The 19533-nt window shown below is 36.5% G+C and overlaps 2 protein-coding genes across 3 annotated transcripts in view; one reads left to right on the top strand and one right to left on the bottom strand.

Moving 5' to 3' along the window:
• TMEM87A (transmembrane protein 87A) overlaps positions 1-19359 on the bottom strand; it is a 38067-nt gene extending 18708 nt beyond the window's left edge. For both annotated transcript variants that reach the window (XM_070797348.1, XM_070797347.1), the window contains exons 1-10: positions 19216-19359; positions 17869-17929; positions 15291-15376; positions 12904-13017; positions 10789-10842; positions 10661-10705; positions 7757-7874; positions 4117-4178; positions 3172-3355; positions 1831-1930 (exon numbers count right to left, since the gene is read on the bottom strand). In XM_070797348.1, coding sequence (XP_070653449.1) covers positions 1831-1930; positions 3172-3355; positions 4117-4178; positions 7757-7874; positions 10661-10705; positions 10789-10842; positions 12904-13017; positions 15291-15376; positions 17869-17929; positions 19216-19359 — 968 coding nt within the window. The remainder of the gene's footprint in view (positions 1-1830; positions 1931-3171; positions 3356-4116; positions 4179-7756; positions 7875-10660; positions 10706-10788; positions 10843-12903; positions 13018-15290; positions 15377-17868; positions 17930-19215) is intronic.
• The window catches only part of GANC (glucosidase alpha, neutral C), a 66711-nt gene continuing 66452 nt past the window's right edge, over positions 19275-19533 (top strand). Inside the window, exon 1 of the mRNA XM_070797341.1 lies at positions 19275-19405. The gene's annotated coding sequence lies outside the window, so the exon portion shown is untranslated. The remainder of the gene's footprint in view (positions 19406-19533) is intronic.

Genomic DNA, 19533 nt, shown 5'->3' on the forward strand with positions numbered 1-19533 from the left:
TGGACATGGAACAACAGACTGGTTCCAAATAGGAAAAGGAGTACGTCAAGGCTGTATATTGTCACCCTGCTTATTTAACTTATATGCAGAGTACATCATGAGAAACGCTTGGCTGGAAGAAGCACAAGCTGGAATCAAGATTGCCGGGAGAAGTATCAGTAACCTCAGATATGCAGACCACACCACACTTATGGCAGAAAGTGAAGAGGAACTAAAAAGCCTCTTGATGAAAATGGAGGAGGAGAGTGAAAAAGTTGGCTTAAAGCTCAACATTCAGAAAATTAAGATCATGGCATCTGGTCCCATCACTTCATGGGAAATGGATGGGGAAACAGTGGAAACAGTGTCAGACTATTTTTTGGGGCTCCAAAATCACTGCAGATGGTGACCACAGCCATGAAATTAAAAGACACTTATTCCTTGGAAGGAAAGTTATGACCAACCTAGATAGCATATTAAAAAGCAGAGACATTACTTTGCCGACAAACGTCTGTCTAGTCAAGGCTATGGTTTTTCCAGTGGTCATGTATGGATGTGAGAGTTGGACTGTGAAGAAAACTGAGCACCGAAGAATTGATGCTTTTGAACTGTGGTACTGGAGAAGACTCTTGAGAGTCCCTTGGACTGCAAGAAGATGCAACCAGTCCATCCTAAAGGAGATCAGTCCTGGGTGTTCTTTGGAAGGACTGATGCTAAAGCTGAAACTCCAATACTTTGGCCACTCATTGGAAAAGACCCTAATGCTGGGAAGGATTGGGGGCAGGAGGAGAAGGGGACGACAGAGAATGAGATGGCTGGATGGCATCACCGACTCTATGGACATGAGTTTGAGTGAACTCCGGGAGTTGGTGATGGACAGGGAGGCCTGGCGTGCTGTGATTCATGGGGTTGCAAAGAGTCAGACACGGCTGAGCTACTGAAGTGAACTGAACTGATGCCCTGACTGCCAAATTTATCTCTCTGCCCTAATTTTTTCCTCCGACTTCCCTCGTTTGGATATCTGAACTCTTAATCCTGGCTCTACTCCAAATTATTCCACCTAAAATCTTCCTGAACTCAGTTAATGTCACTTCCATCCTTCTACTTGCTTAGGGCAAAACATTAATCGTTGGCATCATCCCTGATTCGTTTTTTTCATATATTTGCTCTATCAGCAAAGTCCATTTTCTCCATCTTCAAAATATAAAAGAATCTGACCACATCTTAGCATCTCTTCCCCTGGGTGTATATATAGTTCTTTCACTAACCTGGATCTTTTCTTAAATGTCACTAAGTGAAGCCTTCCTTGACCACCATAATTATAATTTCAAGTTCCCCCTCCTGGTTAGAACTTTCTATACCCTTTCCCTGCTTTATCTGCTCACTGACACATTAGATTTTTCACTCAAATACCTTTGTCTGTGCACCAGCCCCCCCATAAATGTAAGCTCCAAGTCTTTTGTTTTCTTGCTGTATCCCTAGGACCTAGAACAAAGTCTAATATATAGAAGGCACCCAAGAACACTCTTCCTATTCAAAAAATCTGATTTTCAAGAATATTTTGGAAGAGTAAAGACAATAAGTTTACTCTAAAAATTTGATGTTTCAATGTCATTTGCTAAATTGCAGGTTTCCTGTAGATGCTCCTTGAATTCTAACCAGTGAAATCAAACACTAAGGTTTTTCCAACTTCTGCGAATCTACAAAATTTCAGATGTTTTTGACTTCATACCTATCTCTTATATAAACTCTTTCAGAACTACACTGAGAACCTGAAACACTGTTTCAATTTAATCAGCATTTTAATTTGCTCTTCCGTATAGGAAGACAACACTTAAAGGCAATACTTACTTGACTATGCCATATCCCAGACTGACTATGATGACCAGGGTTCGAGCCAGTGAGCGTTTAACTGCAGAAAGCAGCTCTGCAAGGATTAGGGCACCCTGGACTGTGAGAAAGAAAAAAACAGAGAAACACTGCAGCATGTAATCCAAGTTTGGGAAAAGGTGCAATTGTAGACCCAAAATGTAGATTTCTAACATTCTTCAGAACAAACACTGACATCAGTCCTACTTGAAAAGAATACCGATTCTGCCAATGTTTACCAGTAGAAGCTGATATTATTTAGGATCTTCCTCATGTGGATAGTAATCTGGGTGTGTCAATTTACTTTCCCTCTCCACCTCCCACATCACTAAAACCTCAGAATACCTTACCCTATTTGAATAATTTATAGCATCTAAGGAGAATTCCTCCCATTAAAAAAAAAAAAAGTGTGAAATACAGCACAGAAAACACAAACACAGAATTTTCAACTCTTTTTTACATCTATTATTTTCAAGCCATTTCAAAGACTAGGGAAAGATCTAATTAGTATATCTTACAATAACGGTTACTAATAATTAAATGAAAAAATAATTATATGTATGGTCTGATGAGAGAACTGAAGCTATCAAAAAACACTTCAGCACAAAACAATTTCTATCATTATCTGTTCACCTTATTAAACCACAAATACTCTTCTATTTTCACGGTATTATTATATTTTACCAAATAGATACCACCCCCACACCCCTAAGGTAGCTTTGAAATCAAGGTGTGTCTTACAATCAATGGCATCTTACAATTAAATTAGTAGTATTTACTTTCTTTCTTATTTCTTAGATGCATGTAATAATGGTACCTTAAAAATCAACAGCAACTAAGATTCAATGATGGTTGAATTCCCAAAATGGCCACTACCGTTTCAACATTTTTTAGTATATTTCAACAAAATTATTCTTAAATCTTCCCTGGTGGCTCAGACGGTAAAGTGTCTGCCTACAATACGGGAGACCTGGGTTCAATCCTTAGGTCAGGAAGATCCTCTGGAGAAGGAAATAATAACCCACTCCAGTACTCTTGCCTGGAAAATCCCACAGACGGAGGAGCCTGGTAGGCTACAGTCCATGGGGTCGCAAAGAGTTGGATATGACTGAGCGACTTACCATACCTTACTCTTAAATTACTGACACCACAAGTTAAGAGATTAAAAACAATGTCACAATCACAGTGATTCTGCTTAAGTTGTTATCATAATCAAGTAACTAAAAAGCTACATCTACTTAATGAGTGCTGACCTTGGGAAAATTGTTCTTTAGTCTCACCTACCAATCACTCACAAACTGTCAAACATTTTTCGGTACATACCAGATTCTCCTTTGTATCGGATGTTTTGAAATTCTGCATAGAAGACGGCTTTCTCAAGCATTCCCAGAAAGATGACAGCACCGATCCAAAACTGGATTCTCAGGAGATCTCTCCAATAGCAAGCAGACCATGCCAGCCACAGAACACCAAACAGGACATATACAATACACATCACCATGAAAAACTGTCATCCAAGTGGGTAAAAGAAAAAAAGAAAGATTAGGGCCAAGAGCCAATTTAGAATCTACACATAGTCCTAACATATTATAAAAAATATACATATTACACCTTCTATTTAAAAAATTTTTATTTATTTCTGTGAAGTTCAATACTAAGATGAAAAAATTGTCTCCTCTTGGGCAGAGGGAGACTGCCTCAGGACTTGTCATCAAGAGTGACCACTCTTCTGTATCAAAAGGTTTTTTTCATCTCACAATCAAAAATGATTTAAATGAAGACAACACAGAGAGGAAAAAAGGCAAGGCAGGGTTAGGATACTGCTGAAGGCTATGAAACACCAAAGTGGGAAAACTATAAAAGTACAAGGGAAAAACAACAATCATGAACAAAAAGAAACCTGAAAACAGATTAAGGATGTTTTCAGACAGACACAACTGAAAAGGAGAAAGCATCATCATTTAGTCATACTAAGTGGGATCAGAAACTACAGAGTTTTTTAAGTACTCCATTTTGGATCTAAGAGATGTCAAAAGTGAATCAGGTACTCTCCAACTCTAACATTCTCCAAGTCATTGACTTCTTCCGTTTATAAATGAGAAAACGAGCCATGGAGGGGTTCACTGACACTCCCAAGATCACATTCTAGTAAGAAGTACAGAACTACAAGCAGTATTTTCTGAACTGTTCAGGAACAAGTCTTTAATACTGCCTCAAAACAAATTAAACACATTTAATGTTGAGGTTAAAGAATTTAAGTTCACTTACAATCATCAGTGGGTATTCTTCAAGCGTGAGGTATTCATAGGGACCTTTCACTTCAACAGTCACTGCCAAAACACAGTCCTCAGAATTAATGTAAAGGATGAAAAAATTAAACAGAAACATCATCTGATATTTGTTTGATGAAATTAATGAAAATTCCATTGGGTAATTTACTTTTAACCATTTCAATCATGAAGTACTCTGATGGTTCATGCTGTGTCCTGCACAGGTCTCTGGCTCCATCACCATTTTTAGTAGAAAAGTCCTCTGTTCTCATACTCATGTCCTTTAAAGACCAAGATGAATGTATTTCATCCATAAGGCCTGGTGAGCTGCCCAACTGGAACTATTCCTCATCTCCTCTAAACTCCAAACATACTTCACATATGCTTTTTCTTACATCACTAACATGCTTTGCAAAGTACAGGGCTTCATTTCTTCATTCTGTCACCCTCTTTGCCTCTTCTCTCTCCTGGCCTATGTTTTCCTATTGCTTTATTTCTTTTTTACCTACTTCAATTTTACTTAACTTTCCTACTATTAACATATCATTTTCAGAAAGTGCTTAATAATAACAGTGTTTAATGAAGCAAAACAAATAACAGTACCAACAAGAATGTGACAGAGCTGCCTTACTGAAGTAAACCTATAACTACTTTTAAACTGTAACTGATAAAAACTACTTGGATAAATTTTAGGTATGATTAATAAATAAACTGCTTTATCTGAGAAGTGACATCTATCTCCAGATACAGACAATGCAACAAATATTTCTTACCAATTTTTATCAAGCAAAAGGGACATACCACTATTAAAAGTAAGACCCAATTCTTATATGAAGAAAAGGAGCATCCCATATTAGCAATCACAAAAATTTCATAGCCAAACTGGTTAGTAATCTAAACCTTCTTAATTTAATGGAAGAGTAAATATAAATACTTCGTAAATATCTGTCACATTCTCTATTTACTCTACAGCAGAAGTCAGCAAAATACAGTGCATGGGCCAAATTTGGCCAACCATTCCAAAGTTTTATTGGAAAACAATCACATCCACTTACGTACTGTCAATGGCTATATCTACACCACAGGGCAGAGCTGGGTAGTTGCAGCAGAGAGAACATTTACTATCTGGCACTCTAAAGCTAATCCCTGTCCTATACTAAAATATAACACACATTTTCTGAGCACTTACCATGTGACACACATTATGGAAAATATAGGAGATGGAAAGACGCACGTTTTCTGCCACCAAGTGGATTACCATCCCCAGGTGAGAGGGAGTTGGAAAGCAACAGAGAACTGTCCCCCCTGAGCCAGCCCCAGAAGGATGTATATTTTCTATGACAAAGTAAAAAGCCATCCAGGCAGAGGACATTACATGACGAAAGAAAATGATCATGGTTGTGAAAATGCAGGATACATTTAAAGGACATGTAGTTCTGAGGCTGCACATGGTACTATACAGTAGCATTCTGACACACAGCAGAAGGTAAACTGGAATAATCTGTGAAGTTTTCTAAGTCTTGCTGCAGAATTGGATATTTTATAGGTAAAAGAAAATACCAAAGATTTTAATGAAGGGAAGAAAGAAGATAAAATTGTCTTAAGAGAATTTCAGGGCTCCCACCAAGGGGTACTTAAGTTTTGAGTATCACCTTCTTAGTTCCAAATGACTGATGGATAAAGCAAAAACAAAAAAAGAGAGAGGAAACAAAAAGGACATAAGCTTGAAAAGATAAACAGCTCCACATATCAAAACAGAATAAAAACGCAGAACAGTGACTGAGACTGAACCCATGGTCAAGGTGGACTCTGGGTCCCAAAGTAGTTGAGCATGCAGCTTCTACTAGATCACTGAAAATAGCAGGTGTTCAAGATAAAGGGGGAACAGAACCATCTGATGAATGAAGAGGCTGAAGTGGAGGGAGCAGGGTTTCTTCTCCATCCTTTTCAAAGAAAGAAGGTTCAAAATAAACACTAGCAACTGTTCAATGAGGCTACTGCCCATTAGAAAGCCATGGGTCTGGAGGATATACTGCCAGGTCACCTCTGGTTTGCCTAGATCTGCTATATTCCATATTATTATGGAGAATAAGACCCATCTCTGGTCTTGGGAATTAAACATTCCAGACAAGAATCCATAAAACAAAAGTTTAAAATTAAGTCAAATGAAATAAAAATAAGAATAAAAATTAATGAAAGACAATGAAACAGGAAAATTAACAAAGTAAAAGAGTGGTTAATTGCAATAAAAATATAGTAAAACAGAATCCTAGAAAGATTTTGCAAGTTAAAAAGAGAAGGCATAAAAGCAATACTAAGAATTAAAAAAAATTTTTTCTTTGGTAAAAGAAATATCATTACTAACTTTATGCCAACAAATTTAAAACCTTGAATGAAATGGAAAATTTCTCAGGGGGAAGAAAAAAAGAAAAATCCCAATTCAAGGAAAAATAGAAAAACTAAAATATTTATTACTATTAAAGAAAAAAAATCACTTGATTAAAATCTTCATGGGGGAAAAAGAAGAACATCAGGCCAAAACACTATCATAAGTGAGTTCTATCAAACATTTAAGGAATGGATAATTCCATCCTTACCAAAACTGTTCAACAGAATATAAAAACAGGGGGCATTCTTTGATTCATTGCATGAGATTAGCAATAACTTGAACATTAGAACCCATAGAAGATACACAAGAAATTAAAATATTAGGCCAATTTTACTTTGAACATAGACAGAAAACTCTAAATAAAATTCTGGAAAATAGAATCCAGCTACGTGTGTGTGTGTGTGTGTGTGTGTGTGTGTGTGTGTGTGTGTATCAAGGCCAAAAATGGCATCTCAGAAATTTGAGAACAGTTTAGCACTAAAAAATCAGTTAATATAATGCATCACAACAACAGATTAAATGAGGAATCTATATGATCAATTTAATAAACTCGATTAAAAGATTCCATAAAACTGAGTATTCATTCTTAAAAAAAAAAATCTTGAAACAGAATATTTTGAAAACTCTATAGTAAATATCATACTCAATGGTGAAATGTGCCAATACTGCCAATAAAGTCAGGAGCAAGATAAGGATGTCCACCATCATTGCTTCTATTCAATATTCTACTTGAAAAGGCAGGGAAGGGAAGAAAACTGCAAAAAAGGAAGAAATAAAAAAAAAGAAACTACAGAAAACAAGACTAATTAATAAGTTACTGTAAAATTCCAGGTGATGATTCCCTGAACTGGGTGGCAAAAATAGAAAGGAGAATAGTAAGAAAAACTGAGACATTAAAAAATTATACAAGTCCATTAATTTAAAAATGTCCAAGTCTTGACTTAGTAACTAAATTTTAACTAGTCTATTGAGAACATGATATTAACTGAAAAAGTTAAAAGCAGGAGTATCAAATGAAGGGAAATGAAATCTAATATCTATAATACACAGTAATAAAATATAAGTGGAGTACCTAAGACTGTATCTTGTTCACACTGGATGCAGAAAAATGTTAATTTCTCTCCCTCAATTTTTCTACTTGACAACATTCTTCGTTTATTCCCTCTTTAAAGCAATTTGACACTAGCCACCATACGACACAACCAGACAGTAGTAATACAAGTGATAAAAAGAAACAAAATGTACTTACTGGTAAAAAGAGTACTTCGTGAATTTTCTTTTGATGATTCCTTGGAGGATGATATGCCAACATGTACAATAAAAATGTATGGTGCATCTTGCCAAGTTTTCAATGGATCATGCATTACCTACAGTGGAAAGAAGACATCAAATCTTCCAATCTTAAGAATTGAGAACACAGGTTAATTACAAAATATAAAATTTCATTCCAGAGTGTGCCTAGAAACATGGTCAATTCCTTCACTTTTACTGATTAACACAGTAGGCAAAACAAACAGGCTTACAGTGTGATAAAGTAGATTAGATAATAAATTACTCACATATAACTTTTAATGAGGGAAACCTCAGCTTAAATCACTAAATTGAGTCTCTGTTGTAGCTCAGCTGGTAAAGAATCTGCCTGCAATGCGGGAAACCTGGGTTTGATTCCTGGGTTGTGAAGATGCCCTGGGGAAGGAAAAGGCTACCCAGACGAGTATTCTGGCCTGGAGAATTCCATGGACTGTGTAGTTCTTGGGGTCACAAACAGTCGGACACAACTGGGCAACTTTCACTTCACTTCACTTTTAACCAAGTCATGAAAGGATGCCAGGTTGTATTTTACAGAGATATCCCAAACAAACCAAAGAAATTTAGTTTAAATCACCTGGAAAAAACCACCAATAATGACATCAGTAACTTATAAACACCAATTCCTGAATCTAATTCCCTTCGTTCAATGCCCTTCTCAGGACCACCACAGTTTCTGCTAACAAGGTCTTATATTTATATAAAATATTTGATCTTAGCTAGGCTATATGAAAAGCCAAGAGTCACTGTCCCCCAAAGTCAAGGAAGTAGAATTAATAGCCACCATGCTTGTGGAACTGGTTATCTATTCCAAGGCCAGTTAGTCTGTGCACAGCCTTAGCAAAAAGCCACCAAAGGATTTGTTGCCTTACATACCAGAGAGACTATGGACCTTCAGAAAAGCAAGACTATAACAGAAAGACAAGATAAACACAGAAAATGCTTGGCTGCTTCTTCCTCATGTCTGAAAGGAGGCACCACTACTTAGACTTTCAATTTTTTATTTTCTGGTCTTAAAAGGAAAATTTTTACTTTTAAGTTATTGAAGCAAATGTTCACCAACACAGAATTCTTCTGAAACCAGAAAAAAAGATCTAAAAACAAATACATCTACAAGAATATTCACCACAGCACTGTTTCCAACTGCAGGATAATGAAACATAAAAATGTCCAAAAACAGATAATCCAATAAATTGCAACATATTCATATAATAAAACTCTGCAGTCATTGAAATAACAATGCCATACAATATTTACTGAACTGGAAAGCTGTCCATCTTATATTGCTAAAATTTTTAAAAAGCTTCAATATAGTACATAACATTCTCATTTTTAATTCAATATAAATATGCAAACAGACAAAATACTAGAAGATAAATGTTTATAATCTATCAGTGTGTGGTAGTATTACAGAAGATTATTTTCTTCTTTTCACTGATGTATATTTTCTAAATAGCTGACAGTGAACAAGAAAAAGCCCAATGGATGCTGTTTTAAAAAAAAAAAACAATTTAATGAAGCTTACCATGCCTAACTTTTTAGGTTAAAATTTTGTACAACTATAATCAGGGTAGGGAGAGTGGGGACAAATCCAGAATGGCAGAATAAAGATCCCTGAAAATACACTCACCAGTAAAAGCAACAAGAATATGGGTAAAAATTATCAAAATCAACTGAAGACTTGCAACCCATCTGAGATCTGTTTCCTCAAGAAAAGAACCTGAATTTCAGCAAGAAAAGCAAGCCTGTAGTGGTTTTGTTCACTGTAACTTCTTGACCTTTTTCTAAGCTCCTTAAAACCAAAGTTCTCACAATTTTAACAGCTGTGAAAAACAGAAGTTTGGCAGCCAGTGGAAAAGTCTGGTGGTCCCCTAAAGCCCATTCACTAGAGCTGTCTGGTAGGTGATGAAAAGCTCCAATCTCAGGTGTATCTTTTACATGATCTGATTTCAGAGCTCATTCAGTGGGAAGGACCCTGTACTGAGGGAGTTTTTGAAATACTCAGCAGCAACTGTGAAAGATCACAGCTGCCTGAAGTGACATTACCAGGTGAGGCTATCAAGAGGCTGACTAAAAACTTAAAAGGAAAATTTGGAAATAACATGTCCATAGGGGTTTTGAAAAGCTTCGAGATATTCCTGGAAATCTAGAAGGCTCCAAGTACACTCAGGGCTGGGCACATATGTGCCAAATGGTGCACATGTGCCCAATCAAGACCTGAGTAGGCCCTAATTACTCACCCCCACTGATCTTGAGGCTCTATACAAGAAGCAAGTAAAAGTTAAGACAGAGTTCGAAATTGTGAAAGAAGCCAGACATAGGTCACAAATTGTGAGAGAGAGAACAGTGGTTGCCTAGAGCTGGAGGAAAAGAGGAATGAGGAGTGACGGCTAAAGACTACATGGTTACTTTCTGGGGTGATGATGTTTAGAATTAAATAGTGATTGGTGGTCACAGAACTAAAAACCTCTTAACTGTGCATTTTTAAAGGGTAAATTTTGAGATATACTCTTCCAATTATAGTCTATCACAAGATAATTTTAGACGGAGTTCTGGAGTTTAAGAATCTTTCTTAAAAGTTTCTTACTATTTACAAATAATATTTATAGGGTGGTAATTACAAAGCAATATAGACTGACTGTAGCAAACATGGAAAATATAGAAAACACAAAGAAAATAAAAATCACTCACAATATCATCCAGAGATAACCATTATTAACGTTTTGGTATATAGCTTCCATTCTTAAGTTTCTTTTTAAATGTAAGCACAAGATAAGAATTTAAAGTAAACAAACATAAGAACACTAAAATATGTTTGATGCCCTAAATTCCCTACCACACTTACAGTTTTGTCTCCAGTAAAGGTAAGATTTGTTCCATTTTCCTTAGCCTGAAACAGGAAAAAAGAAAATTAGTAAATTAATTCAGAATTTCTACTTTACTCTCAGAAATATGTAACAAAAAAACAATTACCTCCTGTCTTTCTCCTAACAGAGGCAATCGATGCACAAAATCTCCAGAAAAGCTCTATGAAAGATAAATAAAACTAAAATTAAACAGGTATAATAGCAAAACAAAAACACAGCTCAAAATCCACAGAAAGTTAAAGCAAAACATAGTATAAAAGTAAACAAAATAGTATGACATTAACAGACAAAATATTTCCATTTAACCACAAACAAGTGAATAAAACCTTGCTGGGAACTAAAAAATAACAGCAAACCAAACTGGCCACTCAATTTTTCTGTAAGATTATAGATAATGTCATTCTTAACAAAACCTTAGATGGAAGATACATAAATAGGATAAATGGATATCAAGTTCCCCTCTATTTCCAAGGGTGGGGAAACTGTGACTCAAAGCTATAAAGCTTTAGATACAGAAATGGGATCTGAGCCTGACTCTCAACCCTAGGATCCACTGCTTGTTCCATCACAACACACGCCATGCCTGTTACAAAACCTCCACTAATTATCTTTCTTTCCAGTTATCAGCAGAGGAAGCATTATCCTTCCTGAGTAATTAGGTCATGTTACATTAGACTGGAGGAAGAAACCTTATCAACAGGGATTTATGCCAAAATCCTGGAAAGCTTATAGCAGATACAAAGTAGTGAACCTTGGGAAACAGTATATAATAGGTAACTTTTCACAATCAAATCCAAGAAAGGCCAACCAATCCTCCTAGGCTAAAGGATAAATTTGGAAAACCAAAAGAAAATCCCCTAGTCAACATCATACAGTGACTAGTTTTCTTTTTCTACCTTACTTCCACTATTCTAAAGCTATTTTCTTTTTCCTTCAAGACTGTAAAATCTATACTATGACAAGAACGCAACCGATGTATTGACAGTTCAAATTATCAATTACTTCATTTGCTCATCAATTATTAAGTAAAAGAGTTTTTATCAATAATCTTTATTTGCAGTAGCTAAAGAGAAAAGCCTAACTTTCCATGAGCTCCTTGCCTCTTCAAGGCAAGCTGCTAAATAATTTGAAGCAACATTTAAATGCAATAAGAACAAAGCAAAGGCTATAGCTAAAATAACTATTTTCAAACCTATATAATGTATAATTTTATCCTACCAAAAAACTTGGGTCAGATCCTACTTCTAAGAAAAAAGAATTTTATAATAAACTCCATTTATATGATTACATACATGTAAGCATTAAAATAAATGACATTGGCAATTCCCTGGTGCTTCAATGATTAGGACTAAGTGGTTTCAAAAGCAGGGGTCAGGTTCAATACCTGCTCAAGGAACTAAGATCCCCCAATCAAGTTGAAAAAATAGAATAATAAATAGAATAAAATATACAGTATAATTCACCTCTTCCCCTTTATATAAAAAAGGTGTAAAATTCAATCCTTTGATTTCAGGTCTATAGTAGTAAAATCTAAAAATGTTGATTTTTCTGAGGACATATCAACTAGATGAGATAACAAGAGAATTTAAAAAAATGAAAGTTTCAAAAGTCCATCAATGGGTGAATGGATAATGTAGTATAAATGTACAATGCAATATTATTCAGCCTTTAAAAAGAAATGAAATTCTGATACATGCTATATGGATGAACCCTGAAAACATTTTAAGTTAAAAAAGCCAAAAAACAGTGTATGATTTTACTTCTCTGAGATATCTAGAACAGTCAGATTCATGGCAAAAGAAAGCAGAATAGCTATTACCAGGGAAGTGGGAGTAGGGGGCTGGTGTTATTATTAATTGTTAAAAAGTAACCACTTAAGATGATGAAAAAGTTCTGGAATTGGCTAGTGGTGACAGTTGTACAATAATGTGAATGTATTTATGTAACTGAAAGGCACACTTAAAAATGGTTAAACTGGTAAATTTTGTTATGTATATTTTACTGCATTTTTTAAAAAGTGGGGCATTGCTTTTCACACACAAAGGAAAGCACATCCTCTCTTTGATGAGAATATTTAAGTAGCTGACTATGTACCAATCAGAACGTACTTCTAACCTATTTCTGTCAGAAGAAAGAACTGAGGAGAAATGGACATCACCAAAAATACAGGTATCATATTTTTCACCTCTTCTATTTCCCTTGAACAACTATCAAATATTACCTGTGCTTTAAAGAGTTCACTGCAGTTCTGGAACAATTTTGATGATGTTTCATATTTCCCAGACAACCCTTTTTTTTCCTTAAGGTTTTCCAAGTATGTGTCCACTTCTTCCAACTGGAAAATAGAGAAAATACCAAGTATTTAACTTAGTTTTTACATGAAATATTTAAAAGATAACAAATAGATTGTCTTAGGTACGTATATAGTTTAGGATTTGCTATTTTTAAAATTAATATCAGATAAAGACTGTATTTTAGTATTGAAGAATCTAACAGTACTCAAGTACAGAATTCCAGTCTATGACTCTAGAAGGGGAGGTCCTCTAAAAATTCCAGGAAGATGTGGGAAACTGTCAGAGTCCAGAGGGTTTTGTTATAAGAAAATATATTTACAAGAGTTCCTTGACTCAATCAACAATACCAACAACAACAAAACTTGTGCTTATAAGCTAGATAAGCCAGAGTACAAAACTGCTGCAGCCATTCACAGCCCACTATTAATACTCTGAAAAAGTTCATCATTTCTGTGGCTTCATCAGTTCTGTGATTCTTCTCCCATACCAAGATCTCTAATCTCACCCTCTTTTTTCCTAAGCTGCAATTTCACACTTCCAACTATCTGCTTATTATTTCCATAATTCTGTCCTATGGCAATTCAAAATAATTTTTACATTCTTAACTCTACTACTCATGAGGACTGAATCTGCTAAGCTCTTGACCAGTTTTTATCACAAGCTTCAACTGTATGAACTTTTTAACTATAAATGTAACTAGTGATTGACTGATTAGGAGAAAAGGATCAATGATATTTCAAACCATACTCTAGAAATACTTCTCTCTAAATTTTCCAATCCTTTTGGTCCTCATCACGGGGCTTCCCAGGCAGTGCTAGTAGTAAAGAACATGCCTGCCAATGCAGGAGACGCAGAAGACCCAGCTTCGATCCCTGGGTGGGAAGATCCCCTGGAGAAGGGAATGGCAAACCACTCCAGTATTCTTGCCTGGGGAATTCCAAGGACAGAGGAACGTGGCTGGCTAAATTCATGGGGTCGCAAAGAGTCAGACATGACTGAACGACTAACACACACAGTCCTCATCATACCAACCTTACCCAGTGTTCTATAACAAAAACAAAACAGTCACCACCAAAACCCTAATACTGGGTAGAAATTAAAAATGCTTAAGGTTTAAAAAACCAACTGGATGGTAGATATTTTTTAAAGACTAGTACTTTATTTTTCAAAAGAAACCTCAAGAATGTAGGCGAAATGTAAAAAATGAAATAATACAAACAGCTGGATGAAAACAGAATAAAAAATCTATCCAGGAGCTGTGTATCTTCAATGCTCAAGTACATTGTACTACAGCAATTCTGAAAGTGTGGTCCATGGACACTTCCATGCATCTAAGAGGGCAAAACTATCTTCATTGTCGTCATCTGTTATTTGCCTTGTGCTGATAGTGCAAAAGTAATCATCCAATTACCTGAAAATACTATTAAAATACCATTCCTTTTCCAACTACATATCTGTGTGAGGCCACATTTTGTGCATACACTTCAACCAAAATAACACATCACAACAGACTGAGTGAAGAAGATATAAGAATCTAGCTATCTTCTACTACACTGCTGCTGCTGCTGCTACGTCACTTCAGTCGTGTCCGACTCTGTGCGACCCCACAGACGGCAGCCCACCAGGCTCCGCCATCCTTGGGATTCTCCAGGCAAGAACACCGGAGTGGGTGGCCATCTCCTTCTCCTAGACATTAAATAAGAAGTGAAGTCACTCAGTCGTGTCCGACTCTTTGCAATCCCATGGACCATAGCCTACCAGGATCCTCCGTCCATGGGATTTTCCAGGCAAGAATACTGGAGTGGGTTGCCATTTCCTTCTCCAGATCTTCCCAACCCCGGGATTGAACCCAGGTCTCCCGCATTGTAGGCAGACACTTAACCGTCTGAGCCACCAGAGAAGTTCAGACAGTAAATAAAGAGAATTGCAAAAATATAAAATAACACCACTGTACCCAGTTTTTTGAAAATTAATTATTTTTCATTAAAAAAGGTGCTTTTTATATTAACATGCAATGAGTCTATCATTGCTATTTTTAAATAAATTAATACATATTTATGTATTTTTGTTTTAATTTCTAATATAGTAACCCACATGAATAAAGGCTTTTTGGGTATCTACAGCAATTTTTAGGAATGTAGCAAAGTTCTGAGACCAAAAGTTTTGAGAACTGATAGTACAAGTATGCCTAAAATTGGAAAGTATAATTCCAGTTCCAGTTCTCCTCCATAGCTACATGACACTCCACTACCAGGTGGGGACCCAAGATCTCTAAATAAACTCAAAGAAAAGTCTGTAATTTTATGTTCCATACCTTGAAGTTGTAGATTTCATTGTAACAGTCAGCACTTTTCAGATACCACGTTATATTCAAAGATGCATCACAAGGCTCTCCATCAACTATAAAAGAAATCTCTGTGAATAAAAGATGATTTGATTGCCAAAGTATGTTTCCTAAATTATTACCCCATATCCCATTTCCTGCTAAACCAGGATACTTATAAGACCATCCTTTCTCCAAACAGAAGGTAATGAAGTAATAAATTTCAGTTGTCTATTATCATATAAATTTTTACTAAGCAAAGCACTTAAGTACACAAAGACACATGGCATTGTGTTAGGCCAAAGAGGGGAACAGAAGGGAACAAATTACTGAAGACTCTTAAAAAAAGTCTTAAAAAAGATTCTAGCTGAAGACTCAAGGAATAACAACATTGGAAATGTCACAAGACAATAATGGAAATAATTTCACTGAGGGAAAACTTCAAAGTTTAACCCTTCAGAGACCTTAAATGGATACAGAAGAACTATCAACAAAAAGCAAACCTGGCTGAGGAAGGCAAGAATAGCAAAAGCAAAGATAAAAGAATATTAGATCCTTTTTAAAATCCACCTTAAGAGAAGCCTCAAGGAACCTCATGAAATCACATAAGTCTCACATAACTTATTAAACATAATTTGGAGAACAATATCCTAATGAACCAAAGCATAAGTCTGAAGACTTGGGAGTCTATTAGATTGTCATCCTGGGGGAAGTCAGTATTCCCTTTTATCTTTGTTTCAGCAGAAAATGAAAAAACATACTAACCATACCTACTTTGTGCAAATGTTACAAAGGTAAACACAACTATATCTAGGAACCTACTTTTGGTTCTTAAGAAGCACACCTAAAATTACAACCTTTTCCTTTTCTCTGTTTGAAGTGGTTTTCTCAAACTAATTTTTAAGTGGCACAATTTTATAAGGCTTAACTAAAATACACAGAAAATCTGATGTGTTGAATAGAATTTATGGAAATGCTAAAAAGGATACTGCAATCTCTTTATGAACTACACAGAAGAATCAAGAGAAGGAATTAATTAAAAACCAGTAAGAAAAATCCCCTAAAAAGGAGATTTTCAGGGAAACGTGCCTGCAAAAATACTACTATTTATGTTAAAAGACATAGAATTTTAGGGTGACCACGCCTCAAGGCTTGTGGGATCTTAGTTTCCCAACAAGGGATTCAACCCTGGCCCTTGGCAGTGAAAGCTCAGAGTCCTAAACACTGGACCACCAGGGAATTCCCAAGACATAGAACTTTAAATGAATGGCTTTAAGGGACAATGAAAATGGTCCTGCCAATTTCAAGGAAATCTATAGTGTACCATACCCATAAAAGCACAAAATCAGAGACAAGATTAAGTATAAGAAAACACAGAAGTAATAAAGTGAAAGACAATTTTAAGCCTCAACTCCTCTAAAAACAAAGAAACATCAACATTTCAAAATACGCAGCTTGGCTAAAAACCACTACAAAAACCATTAGAACAGAACACAGGTAAAAAGAAACCGTACATAATAAAAAGGACAGACTAGCACACAGGCTGTCAGGCTATTCCAAAAGACAAAATACTGCTATCCCTAAAAGCTCTTCTTTTCTAGTAAGAAAACCTCACAAGAAAGACCAGTGTGCCATAGTAGATTTGATTTAAATCAAACTTAAGTCATTAGCAAAGAGATCATATTTTCATGAAAACAGTATATTCTTCACAGAAATTCTACCTGACCCCCCCGTCCCACTAGACTGTAAACTCACTAAAAGAAAAAGTCTTTTCTATCACTTCTTTTCTAAAACAGTGCCTAGCACATTAATATGTGTTCAATAACTACTTACTAAATGATTAAAAGAATAAAATCATCCAACTATGACATAACTTTGCACTTTCACAAGGAGAAATATGCATAGGAACACACATGGACGTTCTGGATTTTTAGTCCTGATCTTGAAATGGAGCTGCCCATGATCATGCATTCTCTAAAAATAAAGCCAGTTTCAGAAATAAAAGGAAGCTTTTCTATAATAAACAATGGGGTATTCTCGATTCACATACAGTGGCTTTCCCACTGGACAGACTGGTTTTGTTCTACATAATCCCTATTTCCTGGTAATTATTGTTGAGCTTCCTCTTTCAAAGATCCAAGTGGTAAAATACTCCTTCTGCAAACAAGAGCTTTACTGAACATATTTGTGCAGAGCCAATGGTCTGACAAACCTAGGTCATATGTCCAATAAACTTCTAACAAGCACACAAAAACAAACTCAGCAGTTACCTCTATGACTCAGAACAGATTAAAACCCATGCAGTCGACCAAAACAACTTATCTACTATATACTGCAAACACCAGAAAAACAAGAGAAGAAAATAAAGTTCACAGAAGTAAGTATTCTGAAGATTATTCAGTGAAGGACCTTAGTCACACTATACAAGTGTATACCTAGATAGTGCTGAACTATTAAATTTCAGAATTTATGTTGAGTGTCAATTATCAGAGGTAGAAAATAGGTAATTTAAAAGTTTAAAGATCACTCAAAAACTCGAATAAAAACTTCATGAAATGCAAAAACTCACATTTCAGGAAGATAGTGGTATTTTTGAAGAGGATCTTTCCAAAACTAAAATAATTTTTCGCCTGCAAAGATAAAGGAGAGATAATTAGCATAAGTATCACCTTAATTCAGAAGGCAGAATATAACTGATACAAAAACATAAATTTATAAAATGTTGAAGTTAGTTTTCTTAACACACACACAAGACATCAATATCCTTCCGTTTAGTAAAATCCAGTCATAACAAAACTGCAGGATTTTGCTGCTTGGTGCAGAGACATGATTTTTTTCCCCTCAGGCCATGAAGCAAGGAAGGCTTGCTAGAAGGAAGGCTACTAAAAATCCTAATCTAACTTCAATCTTTCTGGAAGGTATTTCTTAATCAGTTAATTCCCTTTACTCACTAATCACCGTCCAGAATAACCCTTCAGTGCTTCAAATAAACTATTCTATGAGCAGACAGCCAGGTTTAACTATCAACCATTTTACAAATAACATGTAAATACCTAAAACCGAGAGCCTGAAGATCTTCACAAAATGACCAAAAGATGTAATTCTTGCCCTATCAGAAGCTCAGAAAAGATTTAGACAATATGACCAGTTAGCAGAGCAGAACAAAAAGGCCACTGTGGTTTTAATAAGACTAATGCTTTTGGGCATTTCCAGCCAGCACCTGATCTGTCGGCTCACAGGACTACAGTTCTTACTCAAATGGGGTTTCGAAAGGGTGATAAAAGGCAGAAAGGATCAACCAATCTAGTCAACTGTCCTTAAGAAAGACTAACTTACCATAAGAAATTTTAGCATACTGTTTACTCCGTTTTGAACATTCTCATGTTAGAATACATCATTTTAAATGCCTAGGCTTCCCAATTACATGGCAGAGCTTAGATTAACCATTTCAAAGTCCAAACGAAATCAACCAACTTCGTAAGTAGAACTATCCATTAACAAAAAAGTGCAGAGGAAAACCCCAGAAAGATGTCTATTTACATATACCTCTCATCCAACCCGAGGTCACAAGATTCTGCAAAACTTCAGCTGAAAGAGAAACCATTCCCCACCTATACATCAAGTTTACAGGTCTCCAGTCTGTCAATGAAAAGTTCTCTGACTCTGCTAATAAGAAACCGATCCACAGCCACTCTGAGCTCCAGAAATGACCCTGACATTCCTGCTAATCTACCCACAGAAGCGCACGGCTTCCCGCTCCAGGGAGGTGAGTCCCCGTTAGGCAGCTACACCGACGTTACCGGCAATCCCACCCCTTTGGAAGCGGACTTTTGTGGAACCTTCATGGACTCCTTGGGCCGCCGTAGCCCCACCCCTCGTTCCTCCAGTCTCAGTTGTTCCTGAAGTGAACACTCACCGACGGTATCGGAATGTGCCACTTGGATCGCTCGGCAGCAGCGACAGGTGCCGGCCCTACACTGAAAAGCGACAATGGGGACGTTCGAGCACCTAGGAGAAGAAGAATGACAGGCACCACCTGCAGCCACGCAGCCACCGCCATCTTCACACCCGTGGAGTGCCTACCGAAAGCATTTCACCTTCTTCCGGTTCGTCCCGCCCTCTTCCGGCTCCGCTCTGGGGGCGGGATCATCCGGGTCCTCACAACCTCTGGGGGCTTGTTTGTTTTGCGACTCAGAGGCCCCGCCCTCAGGCAGTCGTCACGGCTTAGAGGCTT

This window comes from Bos indicus, chromosome 10, assembly GCF_029378745.1.
Source record: "Bos indicus isolate NIAB-ARS_2022 breed Sahiwal x Tharparkar chromosome 10, NIAB-ARS_B.indTharparkar_mat_pri_1.0, whole genome shotgun sequence".
Classification (NCBI taxonomy): domain Eukaryota; kingdom Metazoa; phylum Chordata; class Mammalia; order Artiodactyla; family Bovidae; genus Bos; species Bos indicus.